The sequence below is a fragment of the Schistocerca americana genome, chromosome 5 (genome assembly GCF_021461395.2).
Source record: "Schistocerca americana isolate TAMUIC-IGC-003095 chromosome 5, iqSchAmer2.1, whole genome shotgun sequence".
Classification (NCBI taxonomy): Eukaryota; Metazoa; Arthropoda; class Insecta; order Orthoptera; family Acrididae; genus Schistocerca; species Schistocerca americana.
Genome location: NC_060123.1, coordinates 20,924,505 through 20,939,884, shown reverse-complemented (window position 1 = coordinate 20,939,884; position 15,380 = coordinate 20,924,505). Strand labels below are relative to the sequence as shown.

Here is a 15,380-nt window from a genome sequence, read left to right as displayed (position 1 = left end):
TCACAATACTGCCTTTCTGCACCACTTGCACTGAATCCATGGACATCACATTCTATACTCGGTAGGTTAAAGTTTCCTTCAATTAATACTGCATAATCTGGGTATTTCCATGCTTCTGAGCATAGATTTTCTTCGAATAATTCTAAAGCTATCATTACAGAATTGGTTGCCAGTAAAAAGATTCAGTGATTAAACTGATTTCATCTAGACTTTTTATGCACACACCAATCACTTCAAGAGACAACATTTTCGCCGACTGCAATAAACACTCCTCCTCCTATGGGTCTAATCTGTCTTTTTGATAAACGTTCCATGTCCCCTAAATATTTTAGGGCTTTTTACTCCAAGTTTCAGACAGCTCTTGGTTCTGAGAATCATGTGATCATGACAACTTTCCTAGAGGGCACTGTAATTCAGGTACTTTCTAACAAATGCTTCGGAAATTTACTGTTAAAATTTTGATAGCTGAAGTATTTATACTTTGTATGTGATCTGATTTTGCTCTCTGTATAATGACTGGTGAATGTTGATCCGAGAACCTGAAATGACCATCTAACTTATAGTATAGTAGCTGGCAAAACAGAACTAGCATTAAAAGGACTGGATACTTGCACTTCATAACAATTCCTTTGATTCCATGTATGAATACTGATATGTCACCGGAATTATCTGCAAAACTTTTAACTGAGTAGTTAATCATGTAATTTCAGACTATGTAGTCAAGGGAAGAAATAAAAGTGCATGATCAGTAAACACGATATTTTGTAACAAGGAAACTGTCTTATAAGCAATCATTGTTCAATGTACCCTAATAGTTTTGTTAGGCAGTGCAATTCAATGAGTTTCAAAACATTAGATGCTCTACAAATCATCAGACTTGCAGGCTATGGAGCATCTCTATGTATGTTTTACTGACAAAGACCAGATGTTCACTTTCCTCTCCATTACTGCAGACAGAATTAAATATTCTATTCTACGAGGAATTACTGCTTTCTGAGACATTATGAAGCAGGCTCATTAGTTGTAGATTTGTAATTTCCGCAAGTTTCATACACTATTTTGCCTATTTATGTTCATTAGCAAAAATTATTTGTTTTATCAGGAACAACGTTCAGCGATTCATCATTCTCCTCCTTTTCTTAACAGATCATGAACTTCTGCAATTTGAATGTAATTTGTATTGGTGTCAATTTTCATTAAATTATGGTTGGTTGGTTTGGGGAAGGAGACCAGACAGCGTGGTCATCGGTCTCATCGGATTAGGGAAGGATTGGGAAGGAAGTCGGCCATGCCCTTTCAGAGGAACCATCCCGGCATTTGCCTGGAGTGATTTAGGGAAATCACGGAAAACCTAAATCAGGATGGCCGGACGCGGGATTGAACCGTCGTCCTCCCGAATGCATTAAATTATGTATTGTACAAAATGAGACATTTTCAATGAGAAGCAGTACCTTCATATCATTTTCACCATTGTGCCATACTTAGATCTTTTTGGTAAGTGTGATGTGTGCGTAAAAGGATGTAGAAATGAGGCCTTTGATTGAATTACATTACATTAGAACAACTTTTCATTTCAACAGCCCGTAGTGAGGAAATCTCCAGTATAAAGAACATGTCAGAAAAACAAGAACACACAATAAATATTTACATAGAAATACCATATATATCTATATAGAAAAACAAAAATTTATACACTAAATGCTACCACTTTACAATGACAGATGATGTGAATGTGACGAGGCCTTAGCAGAAGAGTTTCAAATATTGTTAACGGAAATATGAAAATGTTTTGTTTTTGTGCAGCTGTGCGTATAACATTGAAAAACACTGGGCAAGTAGGTGTAGTAAGCTACTACTAACAGAAGCCTACTACAGAGAACTACTGTTAGTAGATGTGCACAATCAAAGGATTAAGGGAACAAATGAATAACAACATCAAACACAAAAGAATAATTGTTACAAAAGAAAAAAGACTAACAAAGGGAAACAGCAATGGATCATTATTGAAGAAAAACCATCAGATAAAAATCAAATAATGGAAAAATTCAGCATGGAATGTAACAATATGGTGCAAAGGAAAGTTGCTACTCACCATATAGCAGAGATGCTAAGTTGCAGATAGGCACAACAAAAAGACTGTCACAAATATAGCTTTGGGCAGTAAGGCCTTCCTCAAAATTCGATGACAAACACACACGCAAAGGCAACTCTCACACACTCACAGAATAAAGAGGATTTACAAATGGGACTTCAAGAGAAATGAAACAATTTTAAAGCTCTAGCAATATAAAGATGGTTAGTTATGGGACACTAACTCAGTTGGACAAGCAGAGAGAAGGAAATCATTGTCGGTCTTGTAGAAGGAACCATTACAGCATTAGCCTAAAGTGATTCACGTAAATCAGGGAAACACTGCATCAGGATGCCTGTATGGGGATGTGAGCCGTTTTCCTCCCAAATACAAGTCGACTGTACCAGCTCATTCAGTACAACATTGAGAAGCAAATGGAGAGAGAAAGATACAAATATTGATTTTTTATACAGACAGCAAGTAACAGACAAAAATCACTTCACATGAAGAATATAAGTAGATAATTAATTAGTATACAGAAATGAAGTTATATATGAACAGTAGAAGTAATAAGCAACATCCACTGCATATCTGAAAAAGGAAGGATAGCATTAATTTCTGTTCAACGTAATCACAATGCTCAAACAAGGAGAAATTTTGATATTACACATGAAAAGTAGTCTTTGTTATGTATCATGTACAGCAGAATCTGAATGTCAGTCAGTTTAATCTCAGATGCAAGTAAGATACTGGAGTGGACATTGACAATCTAAATTTTTCCAAAACAAGTTGTAAAAACTATGTAGCTCAGAACAGTATCTGCTGCCTTCAACAGAAATCTTCCTCCTGACCTGTTCTTGTACAAGATGAGCCAATTAAAAATAATTTCAGGTAGATGTACCAGTTTAATAAGGTAGCCAATGAAATTCTTACAGAAATTGTTCATGTAAGTACATTAGAGTTGCTAAAACACTTAAATTATGCAACAAAAATTGTCTGTGTTATTACTTTAAAAACAGTGCCTTTAACATTGTGAATTAAATTTATTATTTCAAGACTGAAATAATGAGATGAAATAGTAGCCTTTATCAGTCATAAATTTTTGCAGTTGAAAAAAAATTATTTCAAGTGTGAAATAATAATGAAATACAGTAATCACCTTTATCAGTATTAAATTTTTGCAGTTCCCGGGAAATGGCATTATCTTCCTCTGCTGCTGATCTTACAGTTTCCCTCAGTAGATCAACTGCTTTATTTTCATCATCAAACTTTCTTTGCAGTTCTCCAACACGTTTTAGCTGTTGACTTGCTCGACTGATTAAACGAGTTGAATCAGCCTTAGCAATGTTTGATTGTTCAAGAAGTGAGTCTTCAAGTATTCCAGGATAAACCTTTCAATAATGCATGACACATGAGAAATGGTAACTATAAATAGAAAGATACTGATCTACTTAATAAGTCTAAGGGATTTGCAACAAAAATAAAAATACATAAAATAAGGGAAAGGCAGCCACTTACCTATAGCAGCCTGAAGTGTGTGTGTGTGTGTGTGTGTGTGTGTGTGTGTGTGTGTGTGTACAAAAATATATAATTGTTCCTTTTCTGGTAAGAGTACACACATTCACACTCACAACTGCACAGACACCCAAATGTATACGTCATGGTAGTGGTTACCACAAGCATGTATGTTTGAGTTTCTGTATGGATGTGTATGTGACTGTGTGTGCTCTTACTAGAAAAGGAGAAAGAGCTTGAAAGTTAATGTTACCCATTTTCTGTTATGTGTTTCTGTGCACCACACACCAGTTCACAACAATAATGGTTGCCTTTCCATTATTTCATGAATTTGTGACAAATATGATGGAATGTCCTGTTCATTACAGATGTATGACCATTATTTAGGCTGTGTCTGAGATACACAAACCAACATCAGGCATGGAAATAACATGTGCACTAAAATACATCCTGCAATTTTGTGTAACATGAAAAATGGGTACCATGTATATTAAAGAATGTCAGGTGGCATTTAAGACAGATAATGATCATGCTGTTAGAGTGCTGCAGATGGCTGACCTTGAATACATTGTTGTCAAATAGTTCTTTCCTCCTGAAATCTTGTCCACTGCTCTTAAATGACACCACTGGTGACATCTTGTACTGGTCGTGACTACCCTCTCATTTGCCAATTAATATAATATCTCATACTGGTTGATTGGCCTCTAATTTTCCAATGATTATGCCTAACATAATGTCATCCAAAAGATGTTCACTGTGCCATTTTCTAACAGTGTGTGCGAAATGTGCAAAATAAGTAGTTGAAACCATTATACCCATGATATCCATCCACAAGTACTGAAACAGGGCCATGAAGTGGTCCCATACTGATGTTGCTATGTATGTCACATGTTTACATTTTGTCTCATCAGTGTTTAGTCTACACAACGTATTTAGAATATAGTTGTAAGCTCTGGAGTGAACTGAGTGAACAAAAACAGGACAAAGCACCAGGTTTTCTTGCAAAGGAAGAAGAACCTTCAAATAAACTCATTTTTTGTCTTTTTGTGTTTGCTGAAGTAAAAATCTAGATAGAAAACTATGTGTGACATTACAATGGTTGTTACAGCTCAAGTGTGCAGGCTGATCAGTGAACAAAAAACAATAGGGAAAGTATTTGACACACTAAAAGAGAACGTGGGAGGAATTTTAAATACATTATTATTTACATCTGTCTCAAAAACAAGGGAAACAGATAAAACATACCTTTCCATAAGCTGCATCTGCTGCAATTGTTGCATTCACTGCAGCTTCTTCTGCTCTTTTCAGTGCAGTAACAATATCCCTGTACGCGTTACTTGCCCTAAGAGCGAAACTTGCATCTTCCAGTGTGGCATTCAACATTCTATAAGAATGGACAATGATAAGAACACAGGTGATCAAATTGGTTTATTCTGTAATAAGTATCCAGAATTATTTAAAACATATTCCACAAACTAATTGATGAACATTTTTTCAGCAAGCATGGATAACATCAGCCAGGATTGATGTATTGACTTGACTTCTACAACAATAACTGGGTATGTTTTCTCTTTATTCCACAAAACATAAATACACTGATTCTGCTTCATGGTGAAAGTATCAAAAAATACATTAAAAGAATACCATTGGATGCTCTACTTATTCAACAGTCCCTGAGCAACTACAGACATCCACCAAAATATAAAGAACTTAGCAGCAAAGTAGATAAGTTATCAGAAAACATAAGAAAAAGAAATCACATAAACAATGCTAAAGTATTATGCTTTTCAGAACACCATACTACGAATGGCATTGACTTATTACATTATAACATTACTACTACTACTGTGGTACAACAAGAGAAGAGGTGGTGTAGCTACATTTATTAAAAATAATGAAATATTTAGATCTTTAGATGTAAGGAAATACAGTTTAGAGCAACAGTTTGCAGCATGTGCAGTAGAAGTAACAGATGGTTGTGCAACACTAATGTTAGTAACAATTTACAGGGCACCTGGAGCTAACTTTACGGTCTTTCTGGTTCAAATAGAATTATTGTTTCCTGCTTTATTTTCTAAAAATAATGAAATTATTGTACTTGAGGATTTCGGTGTAAACTTTTCAGCTGAAAGCAACAACAAAATAGAGCTTCAACATCTGATGAATTCATATTATCTTATATTAGTAGCCAAATATCCTACTAAGATCATATCTGCAAGTCAGACTTTGATAGACAATATATTTATACAAGCAACTATGTGCCATAGCTTCACTATCATCCCTGTCTTGAATGGGATATCTAGCCATGATGGACAACTCCTCACTCTGCATAATGTAACGCCTCTCAAGAAAGCAATCCCCACCTGGAAATCTATAAGATTAATGACCAGAGACTCACTGGAAATCTTTAAATGTAAAGTAGAGAATGTGGACTGGAGCCCGGTATACAGAGTGGATGAGGTTAACACTAAATTTAACATACTCATAAATTTTCTACAAAAAGCATATTTGCTTGCCACTGATGTATACTTTTTTTTGTTCTGCGAAGGTGGTTGTGATTACTGAAACTGGTAGAGAATAAATGTACAATTGTAAAGCTGATGGTGCAAACACACGTTTTTCAAAATACTTAAGAACCATGAATGGTCACTTAAGAAAAGTTTTATATTCATAAATGAATTCTCATCCTTCTTTGAAGCAACTTTTTCAAAAAAGTTTGTTAGAAACAAACCCTGGATCACACAGGGAATTAAACAGTTGTGCAAAATAAAGGGAAAATTTTAGACTTGAGTCAGAATGTCTAAGGACACAACAAAAATTGGTCATTATAAAATGTATACAGATCGTAAAGAAGTTGATACAAAAATCACCAACATTACATTATGAATGAGAAACGAGTATCTCTAATAATAAGATGAACATTGTTTGGAATATTGTTAGAAGGAAAACAGAAGATGAAAAGAACTTGTGAAGGCTACAAAATCAAACACGAAGTAAATCTTTTATGCCCTCCTGAAAACAGCCAATATTTTCAATAAACACTTCTTATCAGTATTAGAACAAACAGCCTGCAAGAGCTCTGTTAATGAAGCCTTGAGTCTTATGGAAAATGCTATCCTCAGAAATATTGATAAAAACCCTGTCACAGTACCTGAAATTGAATGAACAATCATCTCTCCTACGAATAAAAATTTTACTGGAGTAAATAATATCTGTAACAATTTGCTGAAACAGTGCTGTGGTTCTATATATTATTTACTAAGTCACATTTTCATTACATCATTACAACAAGGATCTGTGTCTTGACAGACTCAAACATGTTGTTGTGAAGCCCCTCTGCTAAAAAGGTAAAAACATCAAAGTTACAAATTACAGGCCAGTTTCTCTCCCGACTGTTTTTTCGAAGATACTAGAAAACCTCCAATATACAAGAATTTTGGAACAGCCAGATAGACTTAATATTCTCAGCAAAAGAAAGTCTGGATTCTGAAACAGTCTGTCAACAGATTCTACGTTTTTAAAAATAAAGTTCTAGTCTCTAAATGACTAATGGTGACAACAGGACCATTTTTTATTTCAATCATTACGGGCAGGGCCCTCCAACTACCTTGGGATTTTGAGACAGAACTGACACAACAGCCCTCAGGAGGGCATCCAACAACTCAACCAATGCCAAGCCGAATAACTGCTTGCATAAGGGTCGGAGTTGTACCAACGCATTACTAGCTTCCTCAATTTGTGAAGCTCTTTTCTCTTGGATATACCATCAATTTTTTTCTGAAACTGTTGTATTTGTTTGCCTGTATATGTACATCACATCTACTGATTTCATCCCATTCAGATAATTCCTTCATGGTGTATCATTTTTAATGGAATTTTTTAATCTCAGTGGCTTTAAACATCCAATTTTCAATTTTTTTTATCTTGTTGGTACACTTGTAGCTGATGTATGTTTGGATTTTCAGCTGATTTGAATATTTAGTTTATTGTTGACAGTCAAAAAGGTTTTATTTGTTTTCAAGTGCTCAGTAAATTTTTACTTCTGAAAAAGATGAATCACAGAATTTGCATTAAATTTAGCTAGAAAAATGGAATAAAGTGTGGCACATCAATCGTAATATTAATTGTGGCTTCTGGTGAATCTATTATGGATAAGACAAAAGTTTGCGAGTGGTATAAACATCTCAAAGAGGATCAAGAAGACACTGAAGATGATGACTGTCCTGGATGCCCTAGCACATCAATTACTGATGGCAATGTGGAAGATGTAAAGAAAATGGTTCTGGAAAATTTCTGAATCACCGTCAGAGGCTGCTGATGGTGTCAGCATATCCTTTGGCTCAGGCTGAGCAACTTTTTTAGATGTTTTTGAAATGAAAAGTGTAGCAGCAACTTTCTGAAATGGTTGAATTTCTAACAAAAACGTCGCACAGACATTGCTAAGGAATTGCTGAATCAAGCTGACAATGATCCAGAGCTTCTAATGATGAAACATGGGTGTACAAGCATGTCATCGAAACCAAAGCCCAATCAGCCCAATAGAAACTGGCTGAAGAGTCAAGATCGAAAAAAATTCAACAAGTTCGATCACATGCGAAGTTTCTTCTCACTGCTTTTTTCAATTACAATGAGATGTGCATGATGAGCTCCTGCCAAATAGTTGTACAGTTGATAAGGAAGTTACGCACCATTTGCATGAAGCAACCCAAAGAACGCGAACAGAATTGTGGTGAGACTACTCACTGAAATTGCATGATGATAATGCTTGTTCATGATTTCTTGGCAAAAAACAAAACTTTTATGTTGCCTCTGGCACCATATTCACCAGATATGGCACCTGTGCCTTCTTTCTATTCCAGAGGCCGAGGAGAACCATGAAAGGACATAATTTTGCCACCATTTATGAGATAAAAACAGAATCGGTGAAGCAGCTGAAAACGATAACAGGAAACGTGTTCCAGAAGTGTTTCTAAGATTGGAGGAACTGTTGGCACGAGTGTGTTATATCTGAAAGGGAGTACTTTGAAGGGGACAAAGTTGATGTTGATGAATAAATAAAGATTCTTTAAGAACAATAAAAACTTCCGTTAATTTTTGATCACACCTCGTATGTATCATTTAATACAATGTAACAATGAAAACAATCAATTACAGACAAAATAATTTAACTGGATAGATAAAAAATCTACTCACCAAGTGGCGGCAGAACACACACATAAAAGACGGTTGTACTTGGCAAGCCAGTGGCTCCTCCTTCAGGCAGAAGGGTTGAAGGGGAAGGAAGACAGGGGTGAGGAAAAAGGACTGGACAGGTCTAGGAAAAAGGGTAGATTTCGGGACAGTCACCCAGAACAGCATGTCACGGGAGGCTTACTGCATGGGATGAGAAGGAAAAACTGATTGTCTGATGCAGTCCCCAACACTTGGGAAGGAGATTTTTTATCTGTCCAGTTAAATTATTAATACAATGTAAGATTGAACAATTATGTAAATACTTTATTTTCAAATCCTTTTTGTTGCTCAGGGTCTAGCTTTTGAGGTCTTTGGTGGGTATATTTGGTGAGAAACACATCATCAGTAAATTACATGGCCCGAGGGTGGGATGTCTGAATGTCTGCACCACCTTGCCCATAAACAGAATGAGTAAGAGAGATGCCATGGACACTTGATGCATACCAACATTAATTGGAATAGGAAGTAAAATATCACCTAGGTAGCCAATGGTACTTGGAATTTTACAGTAGAGATTTTGGATACAGTACACACAGGCATCATGAATGTACGTAGTCTACGTAGTAACAGTGCATCATTCAAAAACATTCTAAAGACATATTTAATCGAGAAAACATTTTACTCACTTGATGAATACTTAAACAGAGAAAAGTAGTCTTTGTATGTATTTATATTTACTGTTGTTTGTTTATGTTCTTTTTGTTCCCATTTGTAACTATATACTTACAAAGAGGCTTTTGCAATGTGATTAACTTTGCATAATGTATTATTCCTATGACTTTATTTTAGTTCATTATTATTTTATGACTTTATTTTAGTTCATTATTATTTTTGCAAGTCTTATGTAATTTATGTCTAGTTCTGCTCTTGTAAACTAATTGATACCATGGTCTGTGAACATATATTACTCAAGTCGTTCCACATCCTAGTGTCATACGCATAACAGGATTTATGGAATTTGTAGATAAATAAATAAATAAAATAAAAATAAATAAAACATGTTTTATATAAACAGCCAAGCTGCATATTATCTGTTGCACTGAAGCCTTTGACAAAACCACACTTATTTGATGAAATATGCACACTACATTTTAGGCAATTATCATAAATCTGCACAATAATTTTGTCATATGTAAGACCTGCACATTTTCCATCTGTTACATTGAAGCCTCTGACAAAATTATATCTATCTGAGAAAATGTGGACACTACAGCACAAGCAATTATTATAAATGTGCACAAGAACTTTTGTCACATGTCAGAGCAAGTAGATAGGGTGGTAGATGGAGATTCACCCACCTTTCCTTTAGTTTTTTAGATAAGAATGTTAATGCTAGTTTGTTAGATTGTGGGAAACTGCCATGATAAATTATTATCAATAAAATTAATCAATTTTTGAAAATATACTGTAACTGAATTTTAGGAAATAGGGAGGATTTGAAAAAGTCACCTAGAATCCCAGGTTAGGGGAGACTTACCGGACTGGATGAGAAAGAAAGACTGGTTGTTAGAGACTGCTCCAGATGAGATTTGTAAACCTGAGAGCTTGATGCTGGAAGACAGGGTAATATCCAAGACAGAGATTACAGACATAACATCGCGCACGAGTTAATAAGAGTGGTTAGAGATGTGGAGCGAGAGAAAATACACAGGTCAGAAAATAATAGATATAGAAAATTAAAGAGAGTAAAGAAAGGATTACTGAGACCAAAGAACCTAAATTCAGTCTCAGTATTCCTTTCTTTCCTTTCCATCCTACAAGATATCCTGCACTGCTAGCCATACAAAATCACCCTTGTTCAGGAGTTGCTTCCTTCTGACCTGTCAGCACAGCAGATGTTCGTTCTGGAATTTTTTGCTCACATAGATGTGGACAATGAATGGCCATGGAACATTCTGTGGGCAGACAAAGACCATTTCCCTCTCCAAGGACACGTAAATATACAGAACTGCAGATATGGACAATGGAAAAGCCACACGCACATCAACCCGTACCACTTCATTCTGCAGAAGTGACTGTGTGGTGCAGGTTGAAGGTATTGGTTATCATATGGCCATATCTGTTCAAGGAGATGAGTCCTGTAGGTTCTGTTACCTGTACCATCACTAGCAAATGCTATGAGAGTCTTTTGTGCACCAACATCATTCCAACCTTTTTATGCAAAATAGCAGTTCTCCACATCCTGGATAGCCAGTACAGTGGCTGCCACTCAGAATTATTAGCCATCATTTCCCTGCAGCCTGGCCATCCAGATCACATGATCTTAATCCGTGTGACTTCCGGTTGTGGGGTTATCTGAAAGATGTGTTCAGTGCTCCAATTATGAATGTAGCTTAACTGAAGGCATACGTGCAATGCATTCAGAATGTGACCCCCAAGATACACTGATCTATTATGGAATATGCTGTTTCCTAATTTCGAATTGTGGCAGAAAACGGTGGACAGCATACTGAACATGTCTTGTGCCAGTTTCATGACAATTAGAAATTGATGTCATTTTGCTTTTTATGCTGTTTTTGGACTCAGGACAATTAAACACTAATGTGATTTTGCTTTTGATGCCATCTTGGCCTCAGGACAATTAAAAACCAATTGTTCCCATCCGATGTGGTGCAACCTTGCTGTGGTGGATGGGCTTACACACCAACAGCACCACAACTGTTGACTGCTGAACTTGTGTAGTCTTGCAGATTGAACAGTCCTCCAACCATAGCCATCATATTACGATTCATGTGTCATTTGTAGCCAACCACATTTACATTGAGACACCATATATTGGTAAACTTTGCATTTTTATTTATTTATTTATTTATTGTGGTGTTTCTGTGGCTTGATGTGCTTCCTCTTATTTAAACACCACCTTGCATGGTAATGAGCAATCAGCATGAAAATGTTATAGCTACATAATTTGTACTAGCAGAAATGGCCTGAAATTTGCTTACATGAGAAAAGAAATAGCTCCCCATCTCCTATCCCCCCCCCCCCCCCCCCTTTCCAATGTACACAATGTACACCTCTGTAACAAGGTAACCTCTACTCCGCACACAATTAAGTGCCCTCTTGCATTTAAGAAAAAGGAGCACTTCCTTTTGTCATGGCCGAAACTTTTCCCTAAAACAAATGGCCACCTCACTCTCTGTCAAACAAAGTAACAAATGCCTCTGTCTTCTTACAGTTACGCTTCTTCCTATTTTTGTTTCTCTATTAAGTCATGCCACTTCCTCCCCTCACCCCCCATGCACACTCTCCATTATTTGTGGTTTGATCACATTCCCTTTCCCTCCCAGTCCCAGTCTCTGCCTTATAACCACAGCTGCCAGTGCCTTCGGTGTAAATCCACTTGTTCTACTTTTCATGAACTAACAGAGATTCTGCTTATTTCTGCTGTAACTGTTCTGCCTTCCACTATTTTATGTTTTACTTACTTCTGAATGTTGCATCGCCTATCACATATAAATCATTTTATAAGGCCTGTCTGTTGTGAGACCGCAATGTAAAATATACAGAATGCCTGGTAAAATGTAAATGAGGAGCTAATGGTCCTGTTTTGCCAGGATAAATAAATCAGTAAAAAATAAAATAATTGCTTTCTGTTGCATTGTCTTAGCCTCCATTAATGTTCAACATCTCATCACCTTGAATTAGAAACAAGTTCACACTGAATCATACTAATGTGCTGGATGCCAGTTCAAAAGACATAAAAATCTATAAATGCAAAAACCACAAGGACTGTAAATTTTTTTAAAGAGATTGGTGTAATTGGTGTGACAGTGATTTTTATTTAACAGTTTTGTTTTACTTCCATTAAAGCTTAAGTCTTAACACACTTGCAAAATAAAGGTAATGATACACTCACCGTCTCATGTTTTTCACTCTTTCATACAATTTGTGGGCATGCTCTTGAGCTGGGATGACGTATTTATCTCTGTATGCTGGATTTAGCCTGCTAAGTTTGTTTTCCGTTTCTTGAAGCCGCTCTGTTAGATTTGACAATTCCCTTTGCGTATTTCGAAGAATCTATAAAAGCAAAATTCTTTTTAAGTCCCCAGTTCAATAGTTCTAAGCAGATTGATTTGGTAAAGTTTTCCAATGTTGTTACACAAATTCAATTATCAAAACACAAAAATGTAGCGAGAGATTCTTATCCTCCATAACACAAATAACTATTTAAATGAATAGAATATAATAGAGGGAAACATTCCACGTGGGAAAAATATATCTAAAAACAAAGATGATGTAACTTACCAAACGAAAGCGTTGGTATGTTGATAGACACACAAACACAAAAACATACACAAAATTCAAGCTTTCGCAACCCACGGTTGCTTCATCAGGAAAGAGGGAAGGAGAGGGAAAGATGAAAGGATGTGGGTTTTAAGGGAGAGGGTAAGGAGTCATTCCAATCCCGGGAGCGGAAAGACTTACCTTAGGGGGAAAAAAGGACAGGTATACACTAGCGCGCGCGCACACACACACACACACACACACACACACACACACACACACACACACACACATATATATATATCCATCCACACATATACAGACACAAGCAGACAGAAGGGTATAAATATTGATGATAATAATAATAATAATATGTAGTAATAAACTGTTGCTATTCAGATAATCTGCAAATGAGATCGAACTGACCTCAATATCTATCAGTCTGCCACAGTCTCGGATGGCTGTCATGAGGGGGCAGGAGAATATATGAGGAAGTCTGATTGGGAAAGGTTGAGATTCACCTCACAACGGAAGTTTAAACTGAAAAGAATCTTAATACAGGCAAAGAACATGCACCTCATTCTGGATAAAAAGGATGTATGACCTAACTGCCACTGTCCCGTTAAACGTTTGCAGAAAGTAAGGAGCATTTCTTGCAAATAAGATACTTGAAAGAGGCATTTTTCTTCTTACTGAAGACTATTGATAGACTGGCAGTCAACCTACGGAATGTATGTGGTTGGAAGGTTACTTCTGAATACCTATCATCTTTATTCATCAGTGAGACATTTGGTCCTGACATCTGGTGCAACTTAAGTTCTATGAAATATGGGAGGCAATCTTTAGTTCTTATTCTTTGATTAAAAAAAGAAGGGCAAAGACTCACTGACAAAAAGAAAGTTGTTGACAATCTGTCCCTCTTTAACTACATTCCTCTTGTTCACCATGAATTTTTCTTGTCACTAAAACCAACACATTTGGACAACAGACACGAGAGTGATGAATGATTAAGTACCTTCAAGCAATGAACTTAAGTCTTTTGGCAATTCTCCATAAATGTTTTCATATGATTATCTATCACTGTCTTTTGTTATTAGAGTATGAGATTTGAGATTTAGATAACATAATGGTACCTCCACTACAGTAATGTGTTTATTCTTGTATATTTCATGTGTTATATCCTGTTTGTTGCTGTTTTGTGCCTGTGTACAATAATATAGATGTTAAAAGCCATCTAGAACAAAATGGATGTTAGAATAAAATTATCCATATTTGTGAATCAATTGCAACCTTTACTCCACTGTATCTCCAAACTACTGTTTTGCCACTTACCATTTTGTTCCCTCACACTATAATACAGAAATTCTTAAATACAGTAACTTCTCTTAATTCAGGTACATCATTACCACATTTTTTTTTTTTAAATAATCTTTTAGTTATGTTTCAAAAGAGCAGATTGTATCTATACCTTTTATATGTTGTGGTAATTCATTGTATAATTTGATGGCATGATGTGGAGAGACAAAAATAGAACCATCAATATAAAATGTCTGGCCTTTGCCGATGATATAGCCATTGTAACAAATAACAGTAAAGAAGCCCTAGAGAGACCACATGAAATCGCAGCCAGAACTACAAATTTCATATGAAAAAACCCAGTACATGGACACAAAATCCACAGACAGAAACCCGTTGGTAACAAAGTATGGAAAGATAGCACACGTAGAAAGTTTCAAATACCTGGTAGAGATTATACAGAAAATAGGACTAATTTCAACAGCCAATGAAGAAAGAGTTGCAAAAATACAAAAAGCTTACAGACTTACATGGAACCATTACAACAAAAGAAGTATTTCTGTTAATGCCAAATTAAGACATTACAAACCAGTAGTCTTACCCGAAGCCTTGTATGCCTCAGAAACAACAGTAATCTGGGGAGGAACGAAATTCAAGGAACTGGAAAATCAAGAGGAAAATTCTGAGAAAGATCTATGGGCCAGTTCAGAGACAGGGGATCTGGATAAAATCACCGACAAAAGAGCTGTACAAACAGACAGAGACAATTACAAACGACATCAGAGAAAGAAGGGCTAAATTCTTTGGGCACAATTATAGGATGAACGAAAATAGGCTGATCAAGAAGATTTTTAACATAGTGATGAGTAATACGATGAAAACTTAACTGGGAAAAGGAAACCATGGAAGACCTCAAGAAACTAAATATCTCCACAAAAGAAATAACAAACAAAGAAAAATACATAGTAAAAATCAGAAACAGAAATTCGAGGAAACACCATAAGAGAAGAAACCAGGAAAGAAGTAGACAGAAGAGAGGAAG

At 36.0% G+C, this 15,380-nt stretch overlaps 1 protein-coding gene across 1 annotated transcript in view; it reads right to left on the bottom strand.

The window, feature by feature from the left end:
• Nucleotides 1-15,380, bottom strand: part of LOC124615580 (laminin subunit alpha-1-like) — a 1,154,169-nt gene that overhangs the window by 58,224 nt on the left and 1,080,565 nt on the right. Inside the window, exons 31-33 of the mRNA XM_047143565.1 lie at nt 12,675-12,835; nt 4,832-4,970; nt 3,231-3,462 (exon numbers count right to left, since the gene is read on the bottom strand). Of these exons, the coding sequence (XP_046999521.1) occupies nt 3,231-3,462; nt 4,832-4,970; nt 12,675-12,835 (532 nt within the window). The remainder of the gene's footprint in view (nt 1-3,230; nt 3,463-4,831; nt 4,971-12,674; nt 12,836-15,380) is intronic.